At 45.5% G+C, this 27,957-nt stretch overlaps 1 protein-coding gene across 1 annotated transcript; it reads left to right on the top strand.

The window, feature by feature from the left end:
* Positions 1–160: 160 nt before the first annotated feature.
* Positions 161–27,358, top strand: LOC130690233 (uncharacterized). Its single transcript, XM_057513232.2, has 27 exons — positions 161–536; positions 1,795–1,961; positions 5,480–5,631; positions 7,706–7,818; positions 10,274–10,399; positions 11,007–13,895; positions 16,083–16,136; positions 16,495–16,757; positions 17,062–17,311; positions 17,400–17,573; positions 17,650–17,769; positions 17,907–18,121; positions 18,646–18,718; positions 18,794–18,977; positions 19,043–19,145; positions 19,224–19,264; positions 19,353–19,555; positions 19,969–22,795; positions 22,877–24,159; positions 24,848–24,933; positions 25,013–25,146; positions 25,215–25,382; positions 25,463–25,577; positions 25,643–25,886; positions 25,963–26,063; positions 26,130–26,242; positions 26,309–27,358. Exons 2-27 carry the CDS (start codon positions 1,833–1,835, stop codon positions 26,475–26,477), a joined length of 10,329 nt encoding a protein of 3,442 aa, XP_057369215.1. The 5' UTR covers positions 161–536; positions 1,795–1,832; the 3' UTR covers positions 26,478–27,358.
* Positions 27,359–27,957: the final 599 nt, after the last annotated feature.

Raw genomic sequence — 27,957 nt, 5'->3', positions numbered from 1 at the left:
TTCGGGGCTGTGGGGTGGAGAAAGACGAGAAAAAGGGAAAAGTGAGAAGAAGAGGGGGTGTGTTGAAGACGTCGTCGGGACTGCGGCGGCAGCAGTGTGTGTATAAACTAGCGTGGCGGCCGGTAGAGTTGTCTGTTTGGCACAGTGTCCAAAACTTCTTTGCGTTCGTGTACAGCCGCAGTCCGGCCGTTTTTTTCTGTCCCCGTGTGAAACAAAAAGTGCGCACTGTGGCCGATGGTATTTTTTATTTTATTGTTTTCCTAACGTGTCGTGTTAGTTTGTGTCTTATGGAATGTGTCTCCTCGTGTGGTGTTTGTTTTAATGTAAATTCATTGCCTGGATGCCGGTCGAACTGGATCTTGTTTTGTGTGTGTGTGTGTGTGGAAAACGTAAGTCAATTGGAATTTGGCAGGAGTTTTCCAACTAGACTTTTTCATTGTTTTGGTTTGGAATCGCAAGCGATAGGAACGTGCTCTAGCGTCTGGCCGCGCAAGTTTCATCTTTAAATCGACCAAAAAAATATATAAATCAATCAGGTAAGAAAAATTAGTCTTTCAATTGGACTATGATTGTACCCTTGACATTTCCATGGTCCCTTTTATTGTTTTTTTTTTTGTACTCGAGTCCCATGTCGTCTGTTCCCGATACGACTTAATGGGACCCAACGCAAAAGATCGATGGTTGTGCCCCCTCCTGTTGACCGGGTATTCTTTTTTTTTTAGCCTACGTATTTTATGAACGGATGAATGGGCACGCGACGTCACCCGGAAGCGGAGCTGGGCAACAAAAGAAAAAAAAAAAGAATTATAAATATTAGTTAGTGCACATGTGGGTTAATCACGTTATGTTCGTCGTTGGGCTGTGCAGGACCCAAAGGTCAAACAAGAAACTGCGTAGCCCAAATGGCTTTTTTTTTCTTTTCCCCACTAGCGATCCATCAAAAGAGCTGCCCAAGTGCCTTTTTCTATATCTACATAGTCCAGCAAATCTTTTTAGCTGGTACGTCTCTGCAAGAGCTAGATGACGGCCAACAATGCGAAGCTGCACAAGAGCAAATAGTACGTTGGCATGAAAGGGGATTTATGGCCGCGAGTGGATAACTGTCTTAAGAACGTAACAGAGAATATTGTAAAAAGGAGAGACGACTGCATGCGATATTGTGTGTAAGGATTTGAGTGAGGGATAAACGAGAGTGCATCCATGGATTTTGTATACAACGGTGTGTTTTAATAGGAGAAAATGCGCTTTTAGTTAGGCATGGATCATAGGATTTTTGATCCGTTTACTGGGATCGTCTTACACGTGAAATCTATACGACGCATAAATATGGGTCGCAGTTTGTTTGAAAAGAAGAAAAATGGGGAATGGAATTTTGTGAATATTTTCATTAATGATCCTGAAAAATATCGTTCTGACCAAGTCTAGATTAAAAGCCAACAATTTGGAATGAGGGAACTGGTTATCGACGGAGAACAGCGTGACCTATAGCATTCGAAATTTGTCGCCCGATAAGAAATGAATCTTCGCAGCCATAACTCCCCAACGTTTCTCACTCTCAGAAAAACCAACAACAAAAAGCCAAGGCATTCCCAGTTGGTTATACTTTCTTGTGGTGCTGATCGGGCATAGTAGATGATGAGCTTATCAGCCGTCGAGATGGTGATGGATGATACGTTATTTTAAAAGCCTCTCTCTCTATACTCCCCCGACGAAAGAATCGTTCATATTTTGAAGCACTGTTCCTTTTTATTCGTTTTCTCATCTTTTGTTTTTCTTCATCCGGTCGATCCGCAGCACTTGCCCAGAGAGCCAATCAGAAGAAGAAACGTACGATGATGGATACCAACATGGCTAGCAGTAACAACAATAACAGCCGTCAAGTGATTCTCGAAGGCGGACTACCGTGGGGCTTCCGGATTCAGGGCGGGTCCGACACGGGCGTCCAGCTACGCATCGCTCGCGTGAGTATTCCAAACACTGGACAATGCATCATTCTTTTGTGTTCTTCCTTTGATCTATTGAGTGTGTGTTTTTTTTATTTATTTGTTTTGACTGAAAGACGAGAGTTTTCTTTTTGCTGTTGGGAAGTCTGTAATGTTAATCAAAAAAGAGGATCAAGTGTCCTGGATATTCTACGAATGTTTTTAAGGAAAAATGGGTCTAGGTTTTAGTCCGTTTTAATGATGTGGCTGATTTATGGGATTTTTGGAAGGCCTCGAAAGATTTTTTCTTGAGATTTCAAGTGAAGAAGTTGTGCCCTTCAGCGTCGATTCGTCATTCAATAAGGGCAAAAGCGTGAAAAGAAGAAATATGGATAAAAATCACTAGAATCATTTACTGTCTGGCAATTTCTTTTTATTAAGAAAAAAAAATTGTTGAGAAATAAGATGAGGATGGATTCATTGGGTGGGCAAGACATCCCGTCTGTGATTTGTGCCGGCGGCGGGCCAATAATAATATCCGACGACACGGCGACATGACAAGATTAACGATCCGTTTAATGAGGCAAAACTCTGCCACCCAAGACCTTCATTCCACAAAGGTAGATGACGTATTTTTTTTTTTTTGTTAGTCCTGGAAGATTTGACATAAATTCTCACGCCGTCTCCCTTAACGATTCCCTTTGTGTCTATTTCTGATTTTTTTATAACACTTCGCCGAACGTCTACGTTCAGTAGGTTTTTGCTATCCCAGACAGCGCCGTAAGCCTCGTATTATCAAAACAAGAACAAAAGCTTTCTTATTTTCTGGTTGTTTTCTTTACGGATGAGCCGTTTCTTTATAAAACAATCACGTGCGACAGCGTGTAATAGCACGGCCATCACTCCGTTGAATAATATAGAGTGGAAGCTTACAACTGGTTTACATTGCCTCCATGCGGATTCACAAGTTCGATCGGGTGCGCAGCTTTGGTTAATGCAAAATTGATTTTCGGGACGGGATCGCAGCGTAGGAAATTGGAATTTAATTATTCAAAACTTCATGCTGATATTATCTTGGAATTTTTTTGTTTTCGGGTGTTTGTCTTCTCGTACATTTCGGATAGGATGAGACGCAAAGAGGCTTGCGATGTGATGCAAATTAGAGAGTGCTTACGAAGGCCGGATCGGTTCCAGCTTGATGCCAAATTTAGACACTGGTCGGCTCCGTTTTTTTCCTTTTCTTTTACAGACTTTGCTTTCTCTCCCCTCTGTACGAGTGTGTGTGTGTATAAGAACTCGGAAGGAATAGTTGTGTGTATACTCTTGGCCGACAACGAGGCAAAAATCACGTGACTCTGGCCTTGGGTAAAAAAGAAAAAAAAAAGATCGAAAGGACTTCCAGAATCTCCTCCTCTTGATATGGACGATGTTTGCGTGCGTGTGTATTTTCGGAATTCCCGATCCGTCACGCTGTAAGGCGTTCGCCGACGACTCACGACGTCGCCATCCAACAACACATTAGAAACGAGCCCCCCCCCCCTCAATTGCTTCTCCCCCTTGCAGTTAGTTTTTTTTTTACTCAATTAGTTGTCCTCGTTATACGTTTTCACTTTTTTTGCGTTTTAAATTTCCCACTCTGTCAAATTTTTCTTAGAAGAGAACACAAGGATGACAAAGTATGGGACAATGACCCGAACGTCATCACTTTTCCGGGTGGCAAGTGACAGCCAATTCATATAATTGAAAACTATAAATCGTAAACTAAGAAAGAAAAAATTTTCAAACCTTTTCCGCAGAGTTAGAGCTCTGTTAATTGGTTTGGTTAATTTAATTGGCTCGTTTTCATGGCGAAATTCTTTGATTATGATTGTCAAAGTTTATTTTTATTCCAAAAAATTGGCGTGACATCTATCGGTCACAGATTTTTAATTTCAGTACGCTAGATGTCTCTGATTTTACAGCGCCGAAATTTACAAACAAAATAAAACATTGTTGAAAGAAAAACACACACACTTATGTTTAGAAAAATAAAATAATAAACAAAAATCTTAACATTCCAACCTGAGTGTCTGTGTGTATAAATATATACATATATACACAACAACCGGCAACATTTTTCGTTGTTTTCAAAATCTCCCCCTTCCTCCATTTGTAAAAACATTAAAGAACTGAAACTCGATATAGAACGACCAGAAGAATGGGACAACGCCCTCTTACTTTCTGTTTCTTTTTTCATTTCTCTCCCTACACTCGTACGAGAAAAAAGTGAAACAAAACTTTAAAAGCAAAGCAAAAAGAAACAAAAAATAGAGGGCAGGGAGAGGAATGATTGCGTCTGCTACGTAGGCCACACACTTGAACATGCCAAACTTTGCGGAGAGCAATCGTTGTTCGGTATGGTTTTCAATTTCCCAAATGGAAATCATTGAAATCCCGAAATGGTCAACAAACGGCCGCAGTTGTCAACGAACTCTCGATTTGAGACCTACATGTTGTGCTTCAACGTCAATTAGATTGACTTGCACGTGTCTCTGTGAATTTGTGGTTTGGCGGTTAGTTTCTCACCTCATGTTGAGTAATGGCGTCGTCTGCAACATCATTTTTCAGTGCTGGTCGGCGAAAGAAATACGACGTAAGTTTTTTTGCTTTCATTTCGACATTTCATGGAAAACAAACATTCTATTCCATCAATTATGTCTTCCTTGCTTAGTAATTGCATTAACAATGTACCCCTATTGTCAATTGGCCCTGATTTCATGTGTTTCGTGGCCTAAAAACTTGTTCCTGGTCATCGACTGAGAATGTCGTTTCCCTGCGGGTACATGTAGTAAATCAGAAAAAAAGTACGAATCATGTGAATAAGCGAAAGGCAATTTGAATCATTTCCAAAAAAAAAAAAAAGTAGAAAAAACAAAATAAAACAAAAGAATGGTGGTACATAGCAAGGGCGGATGTTCAGTTCCGCGGCCGACCGCAGCCGACCGGAAGGGAGGAGGACACGTAACTGCAATCCAACGGTTCGAACCATCCGAACTACGATAGCTAACCTGAGATTCACTAGGCCCGTCTATTCTTTTGTTTTATTTTTTTTCCCCATTTTTTTTTAGACATAGGTATTTTTTACATTCTAAAAATTCTCAGAAGAATTCAAAAAAGACCGCGAACCATACATCACCGGCACTTTCTAATTGAATAATCCGGTTTAATTTTCGTTGATATTCACCCACGAAATTGTGGATTTACTTGTTAAACAAACCAAGTATAACCGTTACGCTGAGAAAAAGAGTTAAGCACACGGAACAGCTGAAGTGGTTAGACGAACGAACGCAAATGTCACGAGTCACTTCCGGCGTCTAGAAGCAAAAGCGGATACATCACTTGTTTTTTTTTTTTTGCCGGGTCTCGCCTTTACTAATAATTCGACGTCGATTATTTATTCACGACACACACGCACAAACAATTTATTTTGTTGTGTCACGTGAACGTTTGTTTTCTCGGTTCCTGTTGAAACATTTGCATTTTTTATTTTTATTGAAACAATTTCGTTTTGGTTTCAGGTGAATCCTGGGAGTAAAGCGGCGCTGCAAGGCATCCGGGAAGGCGACGTGATTACGTCGATGAACGGCCAACCGACGGAACAAGTCACCAACAGTCAAGCTCACGCACTGCTCAAAGAAGCCGGACCGACACTCCGTCTCGGTTTGAAACAGTTAAGTATATACGCAACAACTTAGTAACATGTCACCGGGTTTCTTACGCTTTTTTTTTTCACGCTGCGTGACTGCGAGAACGTTCGATTTTTCTATAATTGGATCTTGGGGGACGTGGGGAGGCTTCAAAATCGAAAACAAACAACAAATGCGTTGACGTTGTCCTTTAAATTTGGGATTCAATGTCGGCTATAATTTTTGTAGATGATGGGATGATGATAAAGCCGCCATTTTACTTGATGAATCAATGAAGTCATTTCGAATTTTGATTGAAAAGAATGCGATGAAAACGAGTTGAGTTCGTGGGCGTATTTTTTTTTCTCATTTGATATTGAAATCCTCACGAATTGACGCCCGCTGTAATTCCAGCTGCTCCTCCCACTTGCTTACCTTATCCACCCCTGGTTTTGCCCGGCCCGAATCATTCCAATTCCCGTCAATAGACATCCGTCCCGAAAGGATTGCGTGCATTTCTTCGAAATCAGTTACTCGTTTGCCTCCCTATAATTAACGCCAAAGGTCCAAAAAAAAAAAAAAAAAAAAAAAAGAAAAATGTTTTAATTTTTCAATTGAAAACTAAGAAATACCAAAATGGGATGGGCAGGGAGATCGATCCGTCAGAAACAGCTGTGCGGGAGAAAAACAAAAGAATGTGTCGCGGCGTTCGGGACTTTTTTTTTTTTTTTTTTTGTAAGATTTCAAAGATAACGCGCTAAATTGAATAGTTCTTACATGCAGGCAAAAGACAAACAGGAAAAACAAAATTCTTTTTGAGACGAAAACAAAACATTGTTGAGGCAGTGCCAGGAATAACGAGCAACTCCGCCACGACACAAACTCTCCCCGACGTCTGCAGAGAGTCGCACTAGTTTTCAGATCGTTACTCGCACCAGTTCGATCCGGTCGACACACTTCATGTTCGTTTTCGCGTCCGTTTCGGTTGTGTTACGGGGTTAAATCAGCTCATTTGAATTGAATTTGGGAACGTTTATTTGTCACGATGCCGAGGTAAATGCGAAATTCTTGTGGATTTTTTAAAAGATTTCATGTTTCCCGCCCAAAGAATTTGAACGCAGTTAGCCCCGAGGTGCGGATAAGTCACACGTTTTAACGTGTCGCGTGTGCGTTCATTTTTTTTTTTTGCTGGTGACGTGCGTAAGTCATTGCAGCTTTTCTCTAAAAAAAAAAAAAAAGAATCTTCAGTGCCAAGTAATAAACGTAGTGAAGATCCCGGGGTGGAAACTGACGGCCGCGAGTCAAACTGCCGACAGACGGCGGGACATCGCACCCCTTGCTCACTTTTTTTTTGTGCTCTTGTTCTCATCATGCCTTCCCTCTAACCTCCCCTATATATAGCTCTATGATGGATTGCTGCCCTTTTTTTTTTTTTTTTTTTTTTTTTTTTTTTTTAAGAAATTCTTTTTTAAAAGTGTTCCAAAAGTGGAATTTTTGTTGTTGTTGCTCCCTCACCATGTTTTACTTGTCTATCCTCGTCTATTCGGGAGTTTTTATCTCTTTGATAGACAGCCTCTTAACGTTGGTGGACTAACCATTTGCCCTTGCCCGCTCTTCACATTTACATAGTCGGCGAAGAAGAAGAAGAAGAACAAAACAGAAACAAGAAGTGAATAACGAAAATAGAATAAGAGAGGGGGGATGTTTTTTAACTCTTAATACGTTCACCCCTCGTAGCCGTCCCGTTGTTATTGTCTTTTTTTTTTTTTTTTTTTTTCAACTGATGAATCCCGGCTTCCAAATAGGCCCACCCCCAGCTGTGTGTAGGCACAATGAGCGAGTTCCAGTGCGCCCAACAGGGAGGGATGTGTGTGTGTTTTTGTTTTTATTTCGTCTTCATCATCAGCTTCTTCCACTTTACACAGAACCTCACCCCGCCTTCCATCTACGACATAACAGTTTTTCAGAGAGTCAGTTGATTATAGCGGCCCACTGTCCTGGGCGTTCCCTATGTTTCAAGTCAGACGCTCTTCGTTGTTGTCGTTCACCAGTTCAACAATTTTCGACGTCTAATATTTTTTTTTTACTTTCGTTTTATGATTTGTGCAAAAAATAAAGGGGGTCCACTTTAACGAAGAGGCTCTTCAAATCATCGAGTGGAGCTTCGGTTTCATCGGCCGGAGACGTCAGCTCTGACAACGCCCCACCCAAGGATCAACAAACAATTGCAGGTAAGTCTTTAAAAACTATTTGAATTCTTTATTTTTGTAGAAAGAGGGGGGGGGGATCTACGTCGTCTGTTGCGATAGCGTACGACCGGATGACATTGTCAAATGCGTGTGTCTCGTCTATTTCGGGATCGGCACGATATGGCGTCATTTTTGCACGGATGATGAACGAATTAAAGCTGCTGCAATGTGTCGCTCGTTTGCAGACGCAAATAAAAAAAAAATGGAGAAGAAGGGAAGGGGAAATGGGGGCGCCCAACATCAGCAATGAGCCGTTGTAGTAGTTGCGCTGATACATCTGCACGCTCGGTTGAACGACAATCGTTTGCGAGCTTGCGTCTGCCACGTAAAAAAAAAGAGATGTTTTTAGGGCGCGTCGCGACGCTCATTTCCGCACATATCCGGTCCCCTTTTTTTTTTCTTTGACTTCATCAATCTATTCGTCTGTTTGGTGAAATTGAAGAAAACTTTACAACAAATAACGCCCACCCCCCCGACCATCAAAAAGAAAGACATAATCATTATTCTCTTTGGCGCTGGGAGGCGTTGCCAAGTCTAGTGTCTTGATATCCATCCCCTTCACACACAAAAAAATTAAAATAAATAGTTTTTTTTTTTTTTTTTTTTTTTTTTTTAAGAATTGCACATTATTCTGCCATCAAAGTCCGTAGTTAGTTGATGGTTTCCCCGGGTCTGGGAACAAAATACCCTGCACGCAAAATGGCTGGCCGACAAGGTGTATCAGCAACTGGCCCACTCGAGGGCATCCGAGCGCATCGCCAGCAAGAGTGTAGTTTTTTTTAAAAGTGAGTGTAGTCGTACATTCGTACCCCTGCTGTCATTGATGGTGGAGGGGATGGATGCGTACTTTTTTTTATATATGTATAGCGTCGGGGACTTGACGTTTACTGGATGACGCCCAGCTCAACATTTTTACATTGGCATCCCCTGGAATAATAACCCCCTTAACAATCACTGCGTCCCACCATGTCATAGAAATAAATTGGGTTTCTCTTTTAACATTCTATCTCCCCCTTCCATTTTAGCTCGTTGCAATATGGACACGGATCTATCCCCCTATTATGTAAGGGATGACTCCGTGAGGGGGCGTAAGCAGAGACACTGCCGGGCGGAGGCGGCAACACGACAAAAAAAAAAAAAAAAAGAAGGGGGATAACAAAAAAAAAAAAAAAGAAAGAAAAAAAATGAGTAAAATAAATCCACCTGTTGTAGTGGCTAGTCGTGTTAGTCAGTGACGTACCTTAATACGGCGAGTGTAGTAGTTTTCAGTTTCGTTTCTTCCAATTTTAATTTCAATTCTGTTTTGCAACGAAAAGAGTTTGAATTAAAGTGCGGCGTCGATGGAAGTGAAATGCTGCGCGCTGTTCAGAACAAGTTGCGCTTGAAACGCAGCAAAAGTCAAACTCATCATCCGAGTTCTCTTCTCCCTAATCACGATCATCATCATTCGCTAGTTAGAACAGGTGATAATCTACCGCGTGTGTGTGTGTGTGTGTTTGGACCTGCGAAATCGTGTGTTACGTGTGTCGCTTGTTTTGTTTTATATTGGACGTCATCCCGTCGGGTGTTGTCGTATTATGTCGGCCGAAAAAAAAAATTGCCCTAACATGTTCAGCACCGCTATCAAAAAAGATGATGGACGGTTGCGGTTCGTAGCTTTTTCAAGGTTTTTGGATTAAAACATTTACGGGGAAAAAAAGAGAAAGAAGTTTCGCTGGATATAACAGCGGATGTAGGCGTACCGCCCTCAAATAATTAAATACAGCAAGACGTCGTCACTAAAGTCCAAGGACTTTATTCAAATCATTTTTGTCTGGGGCGGAGGAGCTTATCCTCGACGAAGTTTTCATCCGTCAGGAAAGTTTTGCACTTTCTCTTGACTTTTGGGGCTGGATCGATGATTGATCTAATGAGAGTATGTGGATGGGCCAATGAGGGATTGATGATGATGATGGTCTTTTTATTTCTCTGTGTGCTTCGCTATTTCTTTTGTTTGACGCATAGCGGATGAAGCTCATTGTTTCAAACTCGCGCCGAAAGAGCGCGCATCCACAGATGCAGCACATCCGGTCCCGCTTTTGTAAGCGCACAACCGCGCCCCCTTCTTTTTTTTTTTCTTTTTTAAATGAACAACATAACAATAAAAAGAAGAAGAGGAACGCACACACATGAGCTGTACGGGACTCCCGTTCTCCCTACATATATCAGTTGACTTCCGCTCGTATCCCCAATTATTCCGTATAGCGTGATCGGTAAACGTCAAGGGCCCATCATCCTCTGATCTGATGATGGAGCCAATAGCCAATAGCGTAGCTAGTGTGTATAGCAATTGACCTGAAAAAAAAAAAGGGAGGACCCCAGTGCTAAAAAAAAAAAAAAAAAAAAGCAACTCACATGCCGTGTCACCTGAGTGTTGAATGTCGCTTTTATTGAACAGGTAACGGCGGCGTAGCCGCTCAGTCGACGTCTGCCAGTCACAACAGTAGCAACAACGGCGCAGTCCCATCGTCGTCTTCGGCATCCACCAGCGCAACTCACAAGCCAACGTCGCTAACCAAATCAGGTCAGTTGGGTCCCTTTTGTTATATTTTGATTTTGAAATCGATTAGGACAAAAACATCATAGCGGTCGCATGATTTTATTTATTTATTTAACATAGTTGTGAGTAAAGCTCTATTTGCGTGTGTACTTGATTGAGCGATTGAGTTTCACGTATTTAAAGCTGCCTCCAATCAAATAGTCCTTGGTAGTTGGTTCGAGTGTCGCCTATTCCCAATGTTTTTTTTATTTTGGCGGCATTTTTGAAATCGGTGCCCGTGTTCAGATTCCGCGTCGTCGTCGTCCGTCCTTTTAAAACCGTCGTCGTAGATCACAAACAAAACAAAAATTAATTCGGGGATTGATTTGCAAAAAAAACAAACAATCATGACGAGACAGATACATCCCAATTAATCTTCAATCAGGCTCCTCTATTTTCGTGTTCATCTTCTTCTCTAATCGATTGATTTACGCGTAGATTTTGGAAATGGCGTATGCGACAATTTGAATGCCGTCCTTCATCTCTCTTTTGTTTTATCATTGTCTCTCTTCCCTTTTTTTTTTTTTTTTCTTCAAAACAATACGCGATGGATCTTCTTTTTTTTTGGGTGGGGTTGTGGGGCGGGCTTCAGACGAAGATCGGCTGCAACAGCCGGAAGATATTGCTCCGGAACGGCCAGCGCGAAGTCCGAAGAACAAGCGGCCCGGTGGTAAATGTAGTAGTGGTAGTAGTAGTAGAGCTACGGCCATCATCAACAGCAACAACAACAACAACAGTGGAGTTGAAGAAAGTGAAGAGGATAACGTCGAATGTTCGTCTGTCCGCATTCCGGCCGCAATCAAATCACCGACTTCAGCGCCGACGGACGATCCGCTCGAAGGCATTCATTCCATTTTGTCTGAAATGGAAAGAGAAATCCGACACACGGGGGCCATCGATCCGCAGCAAGAGGCCATGGTGGCCCGTCTTCCGGACGGAGCGTCGGTCGAGCCGCGCATCGGCGGATTGACGATCGAAGAATTCATTCACTTTCTGGCGCTGCTGGAACGCGTCAAAGAACAACATCTGGACGCGAAAGAATCGGATGAAGATCCAGCTCGATCCAGCCCCAACGCTCTTCCGGCGGAACGAACGAGCCCGTACGACAATATAATCCGATCGCTGGGGCCCGATCATCCTCTTTACTGCAATGTGGCAACGTCGCCAAGGACGAGTCCGCCTTCCGACGAGGCCAGATCGTCCGCATCTTCGTCTCCGTGCTCGTCGGATGAAGACGCTGGGCAATTTCAGCTGCCGGACAAGCCCGGCATTCCCGGATTCTCGTTCCTCGAGCGGCTTTTCCTCCGCCGATATCTCCACGTCATTCCGGAAGAGGCGGCCAGCGATTGCGGCAGCCACAGCGCCCGGCTGAGTCGGGCCCTCAGCGGACTCTCATCCGCTCTGAGTTATTTAGAAGACGTCGACGACGATCGATTTTCTCACGAATCCATCGGAGATGAGTATCGAGATTTCGCTTCCGGCGGATCCTTAACGCCCGTAGCGCTTCCGCCGATCACGAACGACGACGAAATCGATCCACTTCTAGTTGCTTTAGAACCGGAATCGAAACGAACAGCGTCCGCCGCGGAAGGCGAGCCGAGCCGCGCGAACCCGCCGGATGAAAATTCCCCGCCGGAATCGCCGATTGAAGCGACAGTTACCCGACATCCGTCTGAAGACGAATTTTCGATCGTGCTTGCCGTGCCCGTCATGATCGTCGATTCCAGCGATTACGATGAGCCGGCGGATTCGGCCGCCGAGGATCGCGACTCTTTAACTTCGGCAGCGGCTCCCAGCCCGGCGGAAGAGGACGCGGATCGTGCCACACGTTTCCCGCAAGTGCTGGAAGAGCTGAACGAAGCGGAAGAAAAGCCGACGGAAGGATCGGTTGAAATGGATGCGAAAGAGAATCAAAGCGAAGTGACTTCGTTGGCCGATTATTGCGAGCTGCTTGACGAATCGGCGTTGCCACTCAGCGTCTTAATGATGCAGACGTCCGGCTGTTGCCGCGACGATGATGAAACGGGCCAGCGGGCGGATTCAGAGCGCAACGAGTCGACGGACGGATATGGATGTTCGTGTTCGCTCGGCTTCAGCGACGATGACGACGTCAACAACGTGACAGTCGTAAGCGATCATCAACAGCTGGACGACGTGGCAACGTTGCATGATGTGGAAGGAGATGGGCAAAAGACGGACGGCGGTGTCGAACGAGCCGATGAAGTTGATTGTTGCGGGGTGCCCGTTTTGAAGGAATCGATTAGCGATGCGGATGGAGAAACGACGGTGCTGGGTGGAACATCGGTCGTGACGTTGATTGACGCTAAAATCGTCAGCGTTGATTACGAACCGGTGCAGTTGATTTGTTCCGGCGCTCGACTTTGTCACGTTCCCGCACCGACCGACACCCTGGAAGCGTTCCAGCACGACACGGTGGCCTCGCGCGCTGAAAATAGACAATTAGCGGGCGATAATCCAGCGGAACTCGAGGCCGATAAGACGATGGGGCAAGTGTCGGTTGAGCCAACTGACCCGATCCATTTTCAAGTGACGGGCGATGTTGAGCTGCTGGAACGCCAAATGACGTCGTTAGCTGGTAGTGAGGATCCGGAAGCGAATCCGCATGGCGTTTGCAGTTCGACTGCGGAGAAACACGGACACGTTGTCGATGAAATGCGCAAGTTGTGGGAGATGCGCTGCAATGCGGATGCATCGGCCGGCCAGTGTCTCCCTGCCCATCATGATGCGGAGCAAGATGTGGCGTCGGCCGATGATGGATCTGATCATTCGACGCCCGTTCCGGAAGAAGAAGAGGAAGAAGATGGACGTTTAGCCGCGCCGGAATGTTCGGCCGTGGCGATGGATTCGGTTCGCATGAAATCCATTCAAGAATTTCGGATGCTTTGGTCTGGATGGCCTCCGCCTCCTCCCCTTCCTCCTCCGCCCGAACATTACGGCGCATCCGAAACGGAAACGGGCTATTCGACTGACGGATCGGAGCCCTTCCGCCAACGGCGCAGGCGGGCAGCTCTTGCAGCCAATGCCGTTCCGACCCCACCGCCGAGGCCAACGCCACCTAGGGACGAAAGCTTGTACCGCTCACGGACCGAGCCTTCCGTTTGTCACGACCGCCGTCCCGAACCTCCGCTGAGGTACCAGCCTTATCCTCAGCGCTTCCAGCCTTTGTGCTACTACTCCGCACCGGAAGCGGAAGACGACGACGACGATGAGCGAGTCAAAGCTCGTCTGCTGGCCGACTGGCTTGTTTTAGCCAATAGGAAGCGGAGCCAGTCGCCTTGTAGCGGCACCTATCGATCGATCCAGCGTTCCAATTACAGCACGCTGACGTCGACGACGACGACGACCCGTGAAACATCCGCCCGCGAGTCTGAATCGGAAGCTTCGGACTACAATGACCGGCACGATTGCGCCACGGTGCGTCGCTACCGTAGCAGACTCCACAGAGATGACGAATCCCATGGTGAGTTCCAGCAGGGTCTTCCGGATATCCGGCCACAGTGCGGAAGTATTTAAATAAAAAAAACACGCACGCATCTACTACTACTACTACTACCGATGGAATGATTTTGACCCCTGCTTGCCGCATGATCGAGAAGTTGTGGACAAAATTCCAGGAAGATGTCGAGTTTTAAAAAACAAATGAATTCTGCTACCTTCAACTACTACTACCACTACCATGACTTGTCGCTTCCACTACTACTACTACGTATTTATTTTATTTTGAATTTTTCTATGTTGTATTTATTTTGGAACTTTTATATCTCCCCCGCCTGATTTTTTTATGACGTCGTCGCGCCGAGGTCGTAGACGTCTAATCACATTTTTTTTTCTTTTTTCCAATCAAAATTTCAAAATAGGGACATGTCCATCTTACGTGTCGAGCCACAGGGAAAAGATAAGGCAAATATTTATTAAAATGAGTTGATTCATCGTCGCATTCCTTTGCCGGATTCCATATGACAGCGCCAAATAATGAAATTAGAAGTTGATCATCTTTCGCCGTTTTTTTTGTTTTTGCCAATTTCCGTTGATCTTAAAAACAAAAACAAAATGTGGCCATTGGCTGTCCGCCCTGCGTCTCGAGATATGGCTATAAATATTGCGTCAGCAATAGCTGTAGCAATAGCTGGAGGATGGCACCACATCTAACCACAACGAGTCGAGTAGTTCTATTTTCAGAACGCCAGAGAATCAAACAACATCGAGAGGGGGGGGGGGGCTTTCCCTTTTCTAAGAGAGTGAGGGGGGATAGGATTTGAAGGGGTTTCGAGAACACGGAACAGGAGGACGATTCATCGACGCGGAATCTATCGGGAAAATAGAGAGGGGGAGTAAAAGCAGAAGAAAATTCATTAACGATATGGTTGGCGCCTCGCTTGCATGAATGAAACTATTAAAGAAAAGAGAATCAACCAGTTATTGGGGACGCTGGACCCACCCAAAAATCCAATCTAAATGTTAATCAACATCAATATCGTTTTTTTTTTTTTGGCCTTTTATTGTGTGTGCGTGTGTGTTGTCCATCGCCTTATTTGGGGGGGTTGGGGGAAAAAGAAGGTATGGATGAAGAAGAGGCAATGACGTCCTTTTGTGCCGACGAGCAAGACATGGATGACATCGGTGCTGCTGGCCTGCTGAGCGAGATCGAAAATGCATTGGGCATGGGCTTTGGCACATTGGGTACCATCATGCACTCATTTTCTTTTCCTTTTTTTAAATATGCAGGCCAACTGATCCGCCTTTGCATGTTCAATTTACTAACGACATGTCTGTCCCCAAAGCTCAAACGTCTATTATGGTTTTTTTTTATTTTGCTTTTTTTTTTTTTTTTTTTTTTTTTAGAGCTGAGAACAAAGTCGTGTATCTGTCGTCGCCAATCTGTGGGCATGTTGGCTCGTCCGTTCAGTCCTTATAAGAAGTGCGAACACGATTGCCCGAGTCAGAACGGAAGAGGTGTAGGCGGCCACGAGCCGACTTTGAAAAAAAGAAAGAAAGATAGTTAAAAGGTTCAAATTTAGCGCTGCAACTTCCGCCCTAGGGGGAAACGAAGATGTTTGTGCGGATCGTCGTTAAAAAAGAGTTTGAAAACATAGGCGCGCATTTTTTATTTTTTTTTTTTTTTTTTCGCTATAGGGAGCAGAAAAGAGATATTCAAAAATGTTTTTGTGCTTTGCTGGGAAAGATGGAACAAGATGAAGCTTTCTCTCTGGGGCGTGTGTGCAAGGGGAAAGGGGATTTGCTTTTATTGGCAGGGAGGCGTCGTCGTCGTCTGTTTTCTTCTTACAACAAACCGATGCGGGCGACGCGCTACCGTGTCAGTCTCGTGCCGCTTTCCGGCCGCTCTTGTTCTCCCTCCCCCTACACACGCTTTTTCCCCCTATTTTTTTTTTTTTATTGTTTTTCGTTTGCCCGTTCAAAGTGTTTGTAACACACGTAAAGGATCGAGTCGTAACAGTAGTAGCCATGTGTTCATTGTGGCTTCTTGTCGATTAAGAAATCCTCCCTGTTTTGTTTTTGAATTTGCCGGGCCTTTTTTTGTTTTGTTTTCTTCGGCTGTGCTTACGTGTACTCTTTTTTTTTCTCAACGTGAATTGATTTTTGTTTTTGTTTTTCCTGCTAAAATTTTGCGAAATGGTCTACCGGTCAGGATCTTCGTCATCACTTCTGTCGACGCCCTATCAAGCCAGCAGTCCGAAACCAGGTATACATTTTTGTGTGTGTTTTGCTCAGGTCTGGAATGATTTAGATGTTCCTTCAGCTATTTTCGAATATCTGTGGGGAATTATAGGGATGTTGTTTACGTAGCCGTTCATCACGCTTAATCCCTACCTTTCACCCGCTTAGATTATGTAAAGACGGACGAGCAGCTTTACGTTTTGCTCGTCCTATTTTTACCATCTCATTTTTTTATTTTTCACTTCTAAAATTTTCCCTAATCATATTTTGCTATATGGTAGTCCCACTAATTACGTCAGATGAAGATTGCATCATTAGCAAATCAAAGAATGATCGGTATTGCTCTTGTTTTTCTCTCTCTCTCTCTCTCTCTGCAAAATCAGGTGTTTGGTCACCGGGCCAGCAGCAAAGCCCACCGGAACGGGACAACAACCACCAGCAGAGACAACAACAACAGCAACAACAACAACAGCCACCATCATCGATTTCTTCCGGCATACAACCGCCACCGCCGATTTGGATCCCGTCCAGCCAACAGCCCAGCCCCAAATCAGAACGCAAAGAGTTCCGGCCAGTCCGTCTTGAAGCTCTGAAGAAACAGCCGTCTGCTTCTGCTGCTGCTGCTGCCCAACAGCAGCCTCAGCAGGTATTTAAAAATAGCCGCACTCTGCAATACACACACACACACACACATGCACGCTACAAGCGCACACACACACACACACAAAAAAAAAAGACATGTTACATTTACAACACGAAAGATGAATGGAACTCGAACAGATGATGAATCTCCCCTTCCTTTTTTTTTTTTAAATTTTATTTTTGACTTTTGGCCTGTTGAAAAAAAAAAAAATGTTGATTTGTTTGTTTTCTGAATATTGCCCTGACACTTTGGAACGTGTTACAAATGGATCGAATCCAAATGAATGTCAATTTGGGACGGGGGTTAGCGAGAGGCGGTGCAGAAACCGGCAGCGCCGACGAGTTTGCCACCTTTTGCCACCACCAGCACATCCACGCCAGCATCTCAGCCTTCCACTTCCACAACCACCTACTCCTCTTACTTGTACCCGTCCAGCTGGGACAGCCAGCGCCAGCAAAATGCCACACCGTTCGGCAACAACAGCGCCAACAGCACGCCCATAAACACGCCGGCCAGCGAGCACTCGGCTTTGACCAGCACTTCGACCAACTATTCCGGTCCGTTCTAACACATCATTTTTTAAATAAAAATTTTGTATATGAATATTATACGTGTATGATTTAAAAAATAATAATAATAATCTAGCTTTGTCGTGGGATCGGAGAACGAACGGTGGCTCCACCTACAGCGGCGGTTCGGGTTCTACCACACCTACACCTTCGTTGCAGCCTTTGCAGCTGCCTGCGACATCTTCGACGCCAACGAGTCACCTGCCCAAGGTGCCCAACCCTACTGTGACCCTCCTACAGAAAGCCAGAGGTTAATCTGAATGAAACGCATTATTTCCATCGAATTAAATTCCATAAATTATGTCTTTGAAATCAAAAATGAATAGAAGGACAGTTACCGAAAGGCGCAGCTTATCTAGAAACACCCAAACTAGGCGAACGTTACGGAAATCGTTTAGGTCAACCACCTCCGCCCCAGCAACTGTACCGTAGCCCTTACGAGCCAGGTACCCGTCTGGGTTGTTTACGTTTTTTATTTCTTACGTAAAAACATAGAGAAGAAAGACGTTTTTGTTATGATTATAAGTTCAGAAAAGAAATTTTATTTATTTATTTATTTATTTATTTGTATGGGGTCGATCAGTGTACAGCATCCAGCGAGAGTATAGCGTGCCGTCTTCAGCGGCTACCGCCACTTCATCTGGCGGCGCTGTTGCACCGTCCAGCGGCGACGAAAATAGCCAACAGCCGCCGTCGGCATCGCAGCAAGAGACGCGCAAGTTTGTCGATCTGACGGCTAACAAATTCAGCGGCGTCGGCCCAGTCTCTCAGGAGGGCGTTCCTATCGCTTTGCGCTCGGTAAATCGATTGATGACCTGCCCTTTTTTTTTTGTTTTTCCTTTTGCAAAATGCGTGCAGTTGTAAGACATTTGTTCTTACCAGCTCCCACTAATTATAGCCGTTCATTACTCTCGCCGGTGTGTGTTTCGGAAACAGACGCGTTTCATAGTGTAGTTTTCTTTAGTCTTTAGAGAGTTGACATTACGTTACGCAAACCACTTGAAAAATGTTATCTAAAAATGGAGATTGTACTGGTTGAACTTGGGTTAGCATTCTATCGGTTTGGCTCGTGTTTATCTACTTTGATTGCGTGATATTCAAATGTTACAGTCGAGAGTTTGTTAAGTGTGACGTGTAGAATGTCGGCTAAAAAAATGAAATCAAAGGTAAAAAAAAAAAAAATATAAAAATAATTATGTCGAGTGGTTTTTTGAAGTGCGATGTTTAAAAATAGTTGAGCTAGAAAATCAATTGTTTAGGGTATGACGTGGTTCGTGAAATTTGTTTACGTTTCATCCTGAATTCGTGTAATTTGTGTTTAGGGTATCAGAGAAGAAGATCATCATCACTGGTACCGGCGTATGTACGAGTCCTTGCACAGGACAGGAGGCCCAGGTAAATTTAATTTTTTTATTAAATTAAAAATTCAATAATAGTGGCATTTAAAAATAAAATGAATGTATATTCCAGGAGATTACGTCACTGTGCGCTATAAAACTGGTCGTGGTCGAGGTGGAGGATATCAGTCGGAGCCGGACCAGAACAATCGCTACGATTACGATTCAGATGCCGGGCGTTACGCTACGTTAGATCGAAGACGTCAACGCATCCACAACGACTCCGAATCTAACGGCGGATCACCTTCACGAATAACGTAATCCAATAAAAAAAAAAATTTTGCGATCTAGAAATTTAAAAAAATATGTATCTTGACGGCAGGAATCACGAATCGGAATCCTATCGTTATCAACCCGGCCGCATTGAAGATTACGAACCGGGAATCCGATCCTCAATCACCCAACAGCAGCAGCCAACCAAACAGGTCCAGTTTTTGCTTTAAGACAACCGCCTCATTTGCATAAATTTGCATCTACTCACGTTTTTATGTTTCTTATTGCAGTCGCCTAAGATCAGCATCCCTAGCAAATCGTTTACGAATTTGTAAGTGTCATCCGTTCAACTATTTTTTGGGGGAAGGGTTTAAATTTGAATTGGAGAGATTTTGATTTTTCGATTCCATCACCGACAGCGCTTTAAAAGAATCCGGCTACGAAAGTGACTCTCAGCTAGTCTTCCGGCGGCGCCATCCCAACGACTCAGCCGAAGCCGGTGGTGGGCAGGCGACGCCGGCGGCCGACCCGAACGAGCAGCGACTCTGGTACAGGGACATCCAGCGTGGAGGCGAGGTGCCATTGCACGGACTCCGCAAACAGCAGCCCGATCGACCACAAGGTAAGAAAATTGCACCATCCCATTTGAGAAAACCGCATCCGCTTGATATCAAAACGTAGTCATCGCATCTGGAATGATTGTAGATCTTTAAAAAAAAAAAAAAAAAGAAAATCCATGGGGGATATCAAAATCAAACAAATTTAAAAATCGCATCCAGCTAACCCGTCATTAATGAATGATTGTGTTCGACCGGTAGGTGTCGTGTTACTTAAAAATAATCGAATATTTTATGTTTTTTTCGTTGCTGTTTCATATCGCTATTGGCTTCCTTTGTTTTGATTCCGTTTTTGTTGAAAATCGTTGGCGTTTAACATTACCGATAATTGGCCTCGTTTTGCAACGCCATCTACCGTGAATTTTTGTCTCTAATCGGAAAAAAACAAATCCGTGACCACCCGGAATCGCATCCTCAGACGATCCAGGTGAATTATTTCTTGCTGATCGTCGGATAAGCAACAGCGAAAAGAAGCGCAAAAGTGATCCTTGGCGCTACATCCGTTTCAAATCGAAATCCCCGACGCCGCCATCGACGCATCAGCGACGCAAACACAGATTCCTGTCCGTTCCGGCTGTTTTGAACCGCTTGCAGAGCTGCAACATGTTCCGCAGCGGAAGCAGCAAGAGACAGACTAACGCCACTGGCAGTCCGAGCGCGTCCGAGGAGCGGAAACAGAAGAACGCCGGAACGTCCACCGTGAAAACGACGGCATCGGTCGGCACTTCGACGTCGTCCAAGGGCAAAACTTGGCGACGCATTAAATCCGGAAGCGGATCAAGTGCAAGCGGTGCCAGCAAAAAAATATCCAAGCTCTCGGCGTCCAGCCCGATCGACGGAGGTTTCGCCCAGCGTGAAGAAAGTGCCACGCCTTTACCGGAAGACATTTCCGCCCTCCCGCAGGTTGTTGTCTATCCAGCGACGGAACAGGATTGCAAGCAAATGGAGCCGTTGCCTCCGCCTCCGATAGAAGATATGCTGGTTGATAATCCGCCGCTACCACCTCCGCCACCGAAGGTAGCGACGGAAGCGCCGGACGTCGCGCAGCGGATGATGCAGCAACGCGTTCCGTCCCGTCCAACGCTTCCGGCTTTTCCGGCCTTTCCGACCTTGTCTCCTCTTCAATCGCGGCCGGCCAAGAAGAAATCGGCGTCTGCCGGAAGTAAATCGGAACCGGCTCTGAATGTTTACCTGAACCACCGGCAGATGGTGTCGCAATCGAAATTTCGGCGGATGCAGGAGGAACAACAACCGGCCCAGGAAGAAACGCCGAAAATGTCGCGCTACCAAAAACTGGCCCGCGACACCAAAAATCTCGTCGCTAGAATCTCCGGAGAAATTCCCAGCACGGAGAAAATCCGCCAAGCTCTTAAACTTCCGGCCGGTGGGACGACCAATGGAAACGGCTCCAACGGCAAGACGCACTCAGATGTAGACGTCACCGATCCGGAATTTATTTGTGACGAACAGACGGCCGCCATTTTGCTGGCCGAGTTGGAAGGCAAGTCGCAATCGGAGCCACAGAAAGCCGAAAGCGGAAGCCAAGCGGAACCTGCGGCTCATCCGCCTCATCAGCCGGAGCATCAAGACAAAGAACAAGAGAAGCAACAGCAGAAGCCCAAAGAACAAGATGACGTTGGGGAACATTATCATTACGTCGTTCCGCTCGAAACTCGGATGGATGACGGAGATTGCCGCTCATCCGCCGGAAGCCCGGAATACATCAAGACTCAGCGTTTCAGTCAGCTTCGCTCGTTGTACCGCAGTCTGGAGCGGCTCAACGAGCTTGAAAAATTAGTGCCGACGGACGAGCTGAATCAGTTGGCCAGCAGCGACGGCATCATCGATTTCGATTTGTGGCGCCGATTGAGACAGCGCGAAAAAGCCCAGGAAGAGATGCGCCATTTGGCCACTTGGATCCAGGCGGCTCAAAGGGAGGGCGAATGCTATTTCGGCACTTCGCCTCCGCCAAAATGGCAACGCGGGGCCGATCCGGGGCTCCGCATCAAAGAGCAATCTGTCCGCATTTTAGCGGATAAATACAAGACGCTGGCGGAAGCGAAACGCTACGCCACACAATCGCTTCCGAGGAATTTCGCCCAGTGTCCTGACGGAAGCCGTGCGGAATCACCTGTTTCGGCCGGACGTGTTAGCCGATCCAGCCAGAGACGCAGTAGCTTAACTGGCCAGCAAATGGCCATTTTGAAATCGCAACTCTCGCGCGTCTACTCGCCGCCCAGTCGCTATGAAACCGTCGTTTCTCCGCAACGGCAGCCCAGGAAGCTTCCGGAAGCTTTGCTTAATCCTAAGTTGTACGTCAGGAGCGTCTCAGAGTCCAGCCGTGACTATACTCTTGCCCGGCTGGAACAGCGCCGCAATCGACTGATGGAATCGCAAAAGGCGCTGTCGATCGCCGGAGGCGGACGGTCCGTCGCCCGTTCTCAATCCGCATCGTCCCCCAAGCCGCCCAACATTAGCGAAGCGGAGCGTCGCTCTTTGTCGATGCGTCTCGGTGCCGAAGTGAAGGAGCGCTACATGACGTCCAAACCGGCCGTCCAGCACCAGCAACAACCGCGTTCTACCAGAGCGGCCATCCAGTACGTCCAGCAACTCAGCCAGCACATGTCGAGGAAATTGGCCGGATCGCCCAGGATGCTGTCCCCTAGTTCCCCGGGACCTTACCGCACGCACCAATCCCGCAGTTCGTCTCGCGAAAGCTCGGCCAGCAGCCAGCAAGATTACTTGCTGGTGCTGACACCTCGCGGACGGAATAAAGCCGACGTGGAATCGGCCGTGCAGGAATGGGCCGACTCGACCATGGTGGGCAAAACTCCTTCGCCGACGCCCGTCGTTCCGCAGCGCTCGAGTAGCCTCAACATCCGGGCCGCCGGTTTGGAAGAAGATTCGCACAGTTCCAACTCGTCCGTCCAGACGGTGATCCATCGCGACGTCCAGAAGAAAGTCGATTTCTTCGAGAAAGTCATCGCCGATTCAGCTGGAGATCCTTCCGATTTGGCCATCGTTCCATTCCGGACGACTCAGAGCGTCAACGATCTCCGCCGATCCGCTTCGACGCTCGTCGGCCGTCGCCGGACGCGCTCCGTTATCGTTCCGCAGAGGTCGCAGAGTTTATCGCTCCATCGGCCGGCATCGGCGGCTTCTACTTACGGATCGATGACCGACGTTCGTCTCGGCCAGTTGATGGACAGGGTCAAGTGTTTATCGCCCAGCCCGTGCGGCCGTAGGTCATCGCCGAGTCCGTGCGGCCGCAGGTCATCGCCGAGTCCGTGCGGCCGCAGGTCATCGCCGAGTCCGTGCGGCCGCAGGTCATCGCCCGGAAGCGTTTCGGGAGGCGGATCGCATTATTTGAATTTGGTGAAGAAAGGCGATGTTGTCAAGAAGTGCCAGTACTTCAGTTCGCCGCGGGTGGACCAACAGAATCATCCGCCAGCCCAACAGCCGAAAACCGGGCAGAAACAATCGCGACCCGTCACGCCGCAATTATCCAGCCGTTCAGTTCCGGATTCGCTTCCGCTTTGGAGCGCCGCGGAAAAATTTAACCGGAACAAGACGGTGATCAAAGGTCAAGAGATGGGCGACGTGAGTTTTATGAAGCGCCGTTACGAGCAGGAGCCGCCGCGGAATCGATTCCGGAGCCAATTCGGCTCGACTTCGACTCCGTCGCTGCAGGACGGCGGAACGAGCGGAAGTTTCAGCTGGAGCCGTCGCTTGGCGGCTGCCGCTAACAAGCGGGTCTCGTTCCCTAATTTCTCTTCTCCGAGTCGGGCTGGAAGTCGAGCCGGAAGCGACACGGGAAGCCGATCCGGTGGCAAGAAATTGGATTTCACTCGGGTCAAACCGACGTTGCTCTCTTCCGCACGTTTGGCTTTACGTCAAGCGCAAACGGCCGCCGATCCGACGGCTCATCAGCACATCATCGGCGGGAGAACAAGCCGACCGGTCACGCGCAGCTCATCGGCTGGCGGTGGATCTTATTCCGACATTCCGTCCACCGTGTCTTCCTTCATTTTGCCCAGCAACAATCACACGACCACCACGGCGGGAAACACCACAAGCAAAATGACTGTGGCCAGTCCTGATATGAGCTTGAAATCGACTTCGGATCAAGGATCAATCCGCAGCCGCCGTTCCATGTCCAGTCCGCTTCCGGCTATTCCGGTAAGCGCTGCATCCGCACCGGCTAATGCGGCTGCAAGTGCGTCCGGCGTAAACGTCGTTAAACCGAATGCGGAATCAAGTGCTACTCAAAAAGAATGCAACAGTGCCAAACCGCCGACATCCGGCAAAGCGGTGACGGCCCAATCACCATCCGCACAAACGCCGGAGGGCGATTACCAAGCATTGGGTTCTTCCTCCTCGCACGCTGGCACTACTTTTGATCCGTCGATGCATCAGCCCGTCTATCGCTACACTCCGCCGCCTCCGCGGACCGGAGGCCGGCCCAACAAGATCCATTCCGTCTACGATTTATACGCGACTTATCCCCGCCAACGAGCCGGTATGCAGTCGCCAACTCGCCCTCCGCTTCCAGCCCAATGGGCCCACTTAACCAGCCCCCGTAAGCCAGCCAGATCTTCAAATCCAGCAGGTTGAAACTGCACAAAAAAAAATCGCAAGCTTAAAAGGAAAAAAAAAAAAAAAAAAAATGTTTCAATCACCCGATAGGTGGAAGCACTGGAAGCACAATCACATTACAAATCGTGGCGGAAAATCGTTAATGGTAGCACATTTGGATCCAGCGGATGCTGTTTGTCTCTCTCTATTTCCGATTTCCGTGTACATTTCTCACAATGGAATAGAAAACAATGCATGATAGAAACACTAGGAAATATGCATGATGAACGATTAGAATATCCCGCACTAACCGTAACAAGAAACTGTTGTTTTTGCTAAGCGCACCCTCAATGCCTTTCGTGTTTGATAGCAGTTTTGCTTGACTTTCTGGCTTTTCTTGTTGCTTTTAAATGATTATTATTTCATTAGTTTATTTCAAAAAGCGTTGTCGCTTCTTTACGCATTATTTCGTTTTGTTATTTGAAATTTTTTTGTTTCTTAAATCGTCGTCGATGTGATGTTGACGGAATTAGTGGGGCAAGATGGTGGCGGTGTATTCGATGCTCAGCATGCACCAGGTAGCAAAATTCCTTCATTTTTATATTCAATCTATTTCTAGTACTTTGTTACGTTTCAAAGAGTAGTTACCTGGAAGGTTTGATTCTATTCGAACGAGTGTGTCATGTGCACAACTTTACTGAAACATACCCTCTTACTTGCAGGCGCAGCGCACAGGTTTGCCGAATCGGAAGTGACCATCCATTACCGCAGTCCCATCCGCAATCTGCAGCATAGCGGTCAACAACAGGTTTGATGTTCATTCATTGTTTCTACGCACTCATTTAATTTGTAACATTGATTTGGTTTTTTATTTGGCTGCATTGCAGACGGACATTGACGAGGAAGAATTGAGGCAAATGCAAGCTGAACACATGAGGCGTGTTTACGAACAAGAGCGTCGTCGTAAATACATTCAGGAATTAGAAGATATCGAATCTCGGAGACATATGGATAATTTTACGTACGTCAATTTAATTATTTCTAATAGTGAACGAAACGGATATAATGCAACGTTATCGCATTTTGCAGGCCACTGATGAAATCTCCTATCCCATTGAACCGTTACGATGATTTTATGGATGATCAACCGGTGCCGCTTGGACGCCCCGGCAGCCAGAACCATCAGCAGCGTGACAGGACTCCTGAACCTAAAATAGTTGCTCGCGGTCTCTACAATTTCGTGGCCCAAAACGCCAGGTATCGCATTTCAATCAGCGAATTGTTATTTCAATTTAAATCGTTTCAATTCATTTTCTCTCTCTCTCTTTGTATTACAGGGAATTATCGTTTCAAAAGGGCGACATCATCTTCATTCGGCGACAGATTGACAAGAATTGGTACGAGGGCGAACACAACGCAATGGTCGGAATTTTCCCCGTTAATTACGTCGAAGTATAGAATTTACCTTATTATTTAGGAGCTTACAATGTGATTATTCATCGTTTTCTTAAAATTAGATTATACCTTACGACGGAGTGCGATTGACGAACCGCAAACCCAGCGAAGGCAAAGGCCGAGTCAAGTTCAACTTTGTGGCTCAAACACCGATTGAATTGTCGCTCGTCAAGGGAGAACTGGTCATCATCACCAGACAGGTGGACGAACACTGGATGGAAGGCCGCATCGGTCAACGTCGTGGTATATTTCCCATCAGCTATGTCGATATTATCCAGTCGTGTTCAACATCCACATCAACTCCTAGTAAAAAAAAAAAAATACTTTGCTTCAATTATTCTATGCGGTTTTTAATTGTTTCCTCATTTACTTTGAACTATAGGCGTCAAGACACCAACCACAGGTGGCAATGCTCTTATTACCAACGGATCTCTCCGTTCCACTCAACAGTACCGTAACCAGCAACCGCAACACTTTTCGATCGTAACACGACTTTCTTTTGTTTAACATGAAATGCCACTTTTAAAGATTGCGTTTTTCAATTTAAAGCAACCGAAGATGAGTCCGGCGAATGCAACGTCTCAGCATCAATACCGAGCAGCTCCAGCACAGTATAATAAACCCAGTAGTTTGATGGTTGACACACGCTCCGATCCCGTCCTGTAAACTACAAATTTTAGATTTAAATATCTTTAATTGTTATTGACGAAGACGGGCTTTTAAATTAGATACCGAGCACTTTACACGTACGCACCGCAGAATGATGACGAGCTTGAACTGCAAGAGGGCGACATGATCTGCGTGCTGGAAAAGTGCGATGACGGTTGGTACGTCGGCACCAGCCAACGAACCGGCCTCTTCGGTACCTTCCCGGGCAACTATGTCGAACGCGTTTGAGACGGATTCAAACACGACGCACGACATATTTGAATGAATCGATTGCGTAATTTAAAAGATACGACAAGACACCCACCCACCTATCTACAACACATTTCGAGTCTCGAAAAACATTGTTACGGTTATACTGTTGTTTCATCACCTATATATTCTTATTCTTTATCTCATTTACAATTTGATACAGCAACAGCGCCAAAGAATCTCTCATTTGCATCAAAACGTGGATCGCTACACTTTCAGTTGATCGTATTTGTTTCTGCTATAATATTCATGAGCTTTTATTCGATCATTCTATGCCATCATCTGTTTTTTTTGTTGTCTCAAATATTTTAACCTGTCCATCGTCTTCCTACGTGAAGCTTTCTTATCGTGAACATTTTTTTTTTTTACAAAATGAGTCATCTGGAAGAAGAGTTTTTGCCACCGAACGATTTGACAGCAAACAAATGAATGCAAACTTGTGAGTATTGACCAGACAAATGTCGCGGTTCTTCATTAATCATCAGTCTCCTTGTTAATGTGTTCGAAAAAGAAAAACTTCAAATAGTTAGAAAAATGCCAACGTTAGAGAGTGCCTTGGATGGTGGAGACCATTGTACACAACACAAACACACTCACCCGTTACGGCCATCATAACAGTTCCGACATTTGTGTCACATGGGGAAGAGAAACATTTTGACCGTGTAATGATGCATCACTCGTATTAATCGCATTAAAAGCCTATAATCTTTTTTTTTCTTTAAATCTTTTTAAAAATCTACATAGTAAAAAATGTCATTGAAAGTATTTTTCTTTATTTCTGCTGCTCGAAAATTCTTTTTCCCTCTCATTTTCTTTCGAATGGTATTCTTTTACAATTAATTACATGATTGTTACATGGATTTAATTGTACTTTTTTTCCTTATCACGACAAATGCTTTTTTTCCTAATTCGTCTTACACGATTATCTTCGGCTACACAATCATGACAAATGACTGTTGATGGATGACATTGATTACTTTGTAATTTTTGTATTATTAATGTGTAGGAAACATTTACACAATCACACAATGACACATTTTATTATAACTGACACATTTACATAATTGACACCAGAACCATACATACACACATGACTCCAATTACACTTTCTGTAACTATTGCGTATTGAACCCTAACATTCGGCATAGCTTGCCGATGCTCAACCATTGAGCTATTGTCACATATAATTTCAATCTTTTATACCTTTAATCAACGCACGATCATTTTGTATAGTCAATGTTTTCTTCTTGCTATCATATTTGCCAGTATGATCAGCGATCGTGTAAGTATCGTAGGTTATCTGTAAAGTGTCTGGCTACGGTGTCAGAATATTAAAGTTCAAACCTAGTATGATACTTAATCCTTAGGCAAAATTCACATATAAGTTCTCTCTTTTATCGCTTGAGTCACAATATTATTATATAGTCAATGTATCTCATCTCGATATGCTATTTGTTAG

This window comes from Daphnia carinata, chromosome 6 (assembly GCF_022539665.2).
Source record: "Daphnia carinata strain CSIRO-1 chromosome 6, CSIRO_AGI_Dcar_HiC_V3, whole genome shotgun sequence".
NCBI lineage: Eukaryota > Metazoa > Arthropoda > Branchiopoda > Diplostraca > Daphniidae > Daphnia > Daphnia carinata.
Note: the sequence above shows the minus strand (reverse complement) of the source record. Positions and strands in the feature narration are given on the sequence as shown.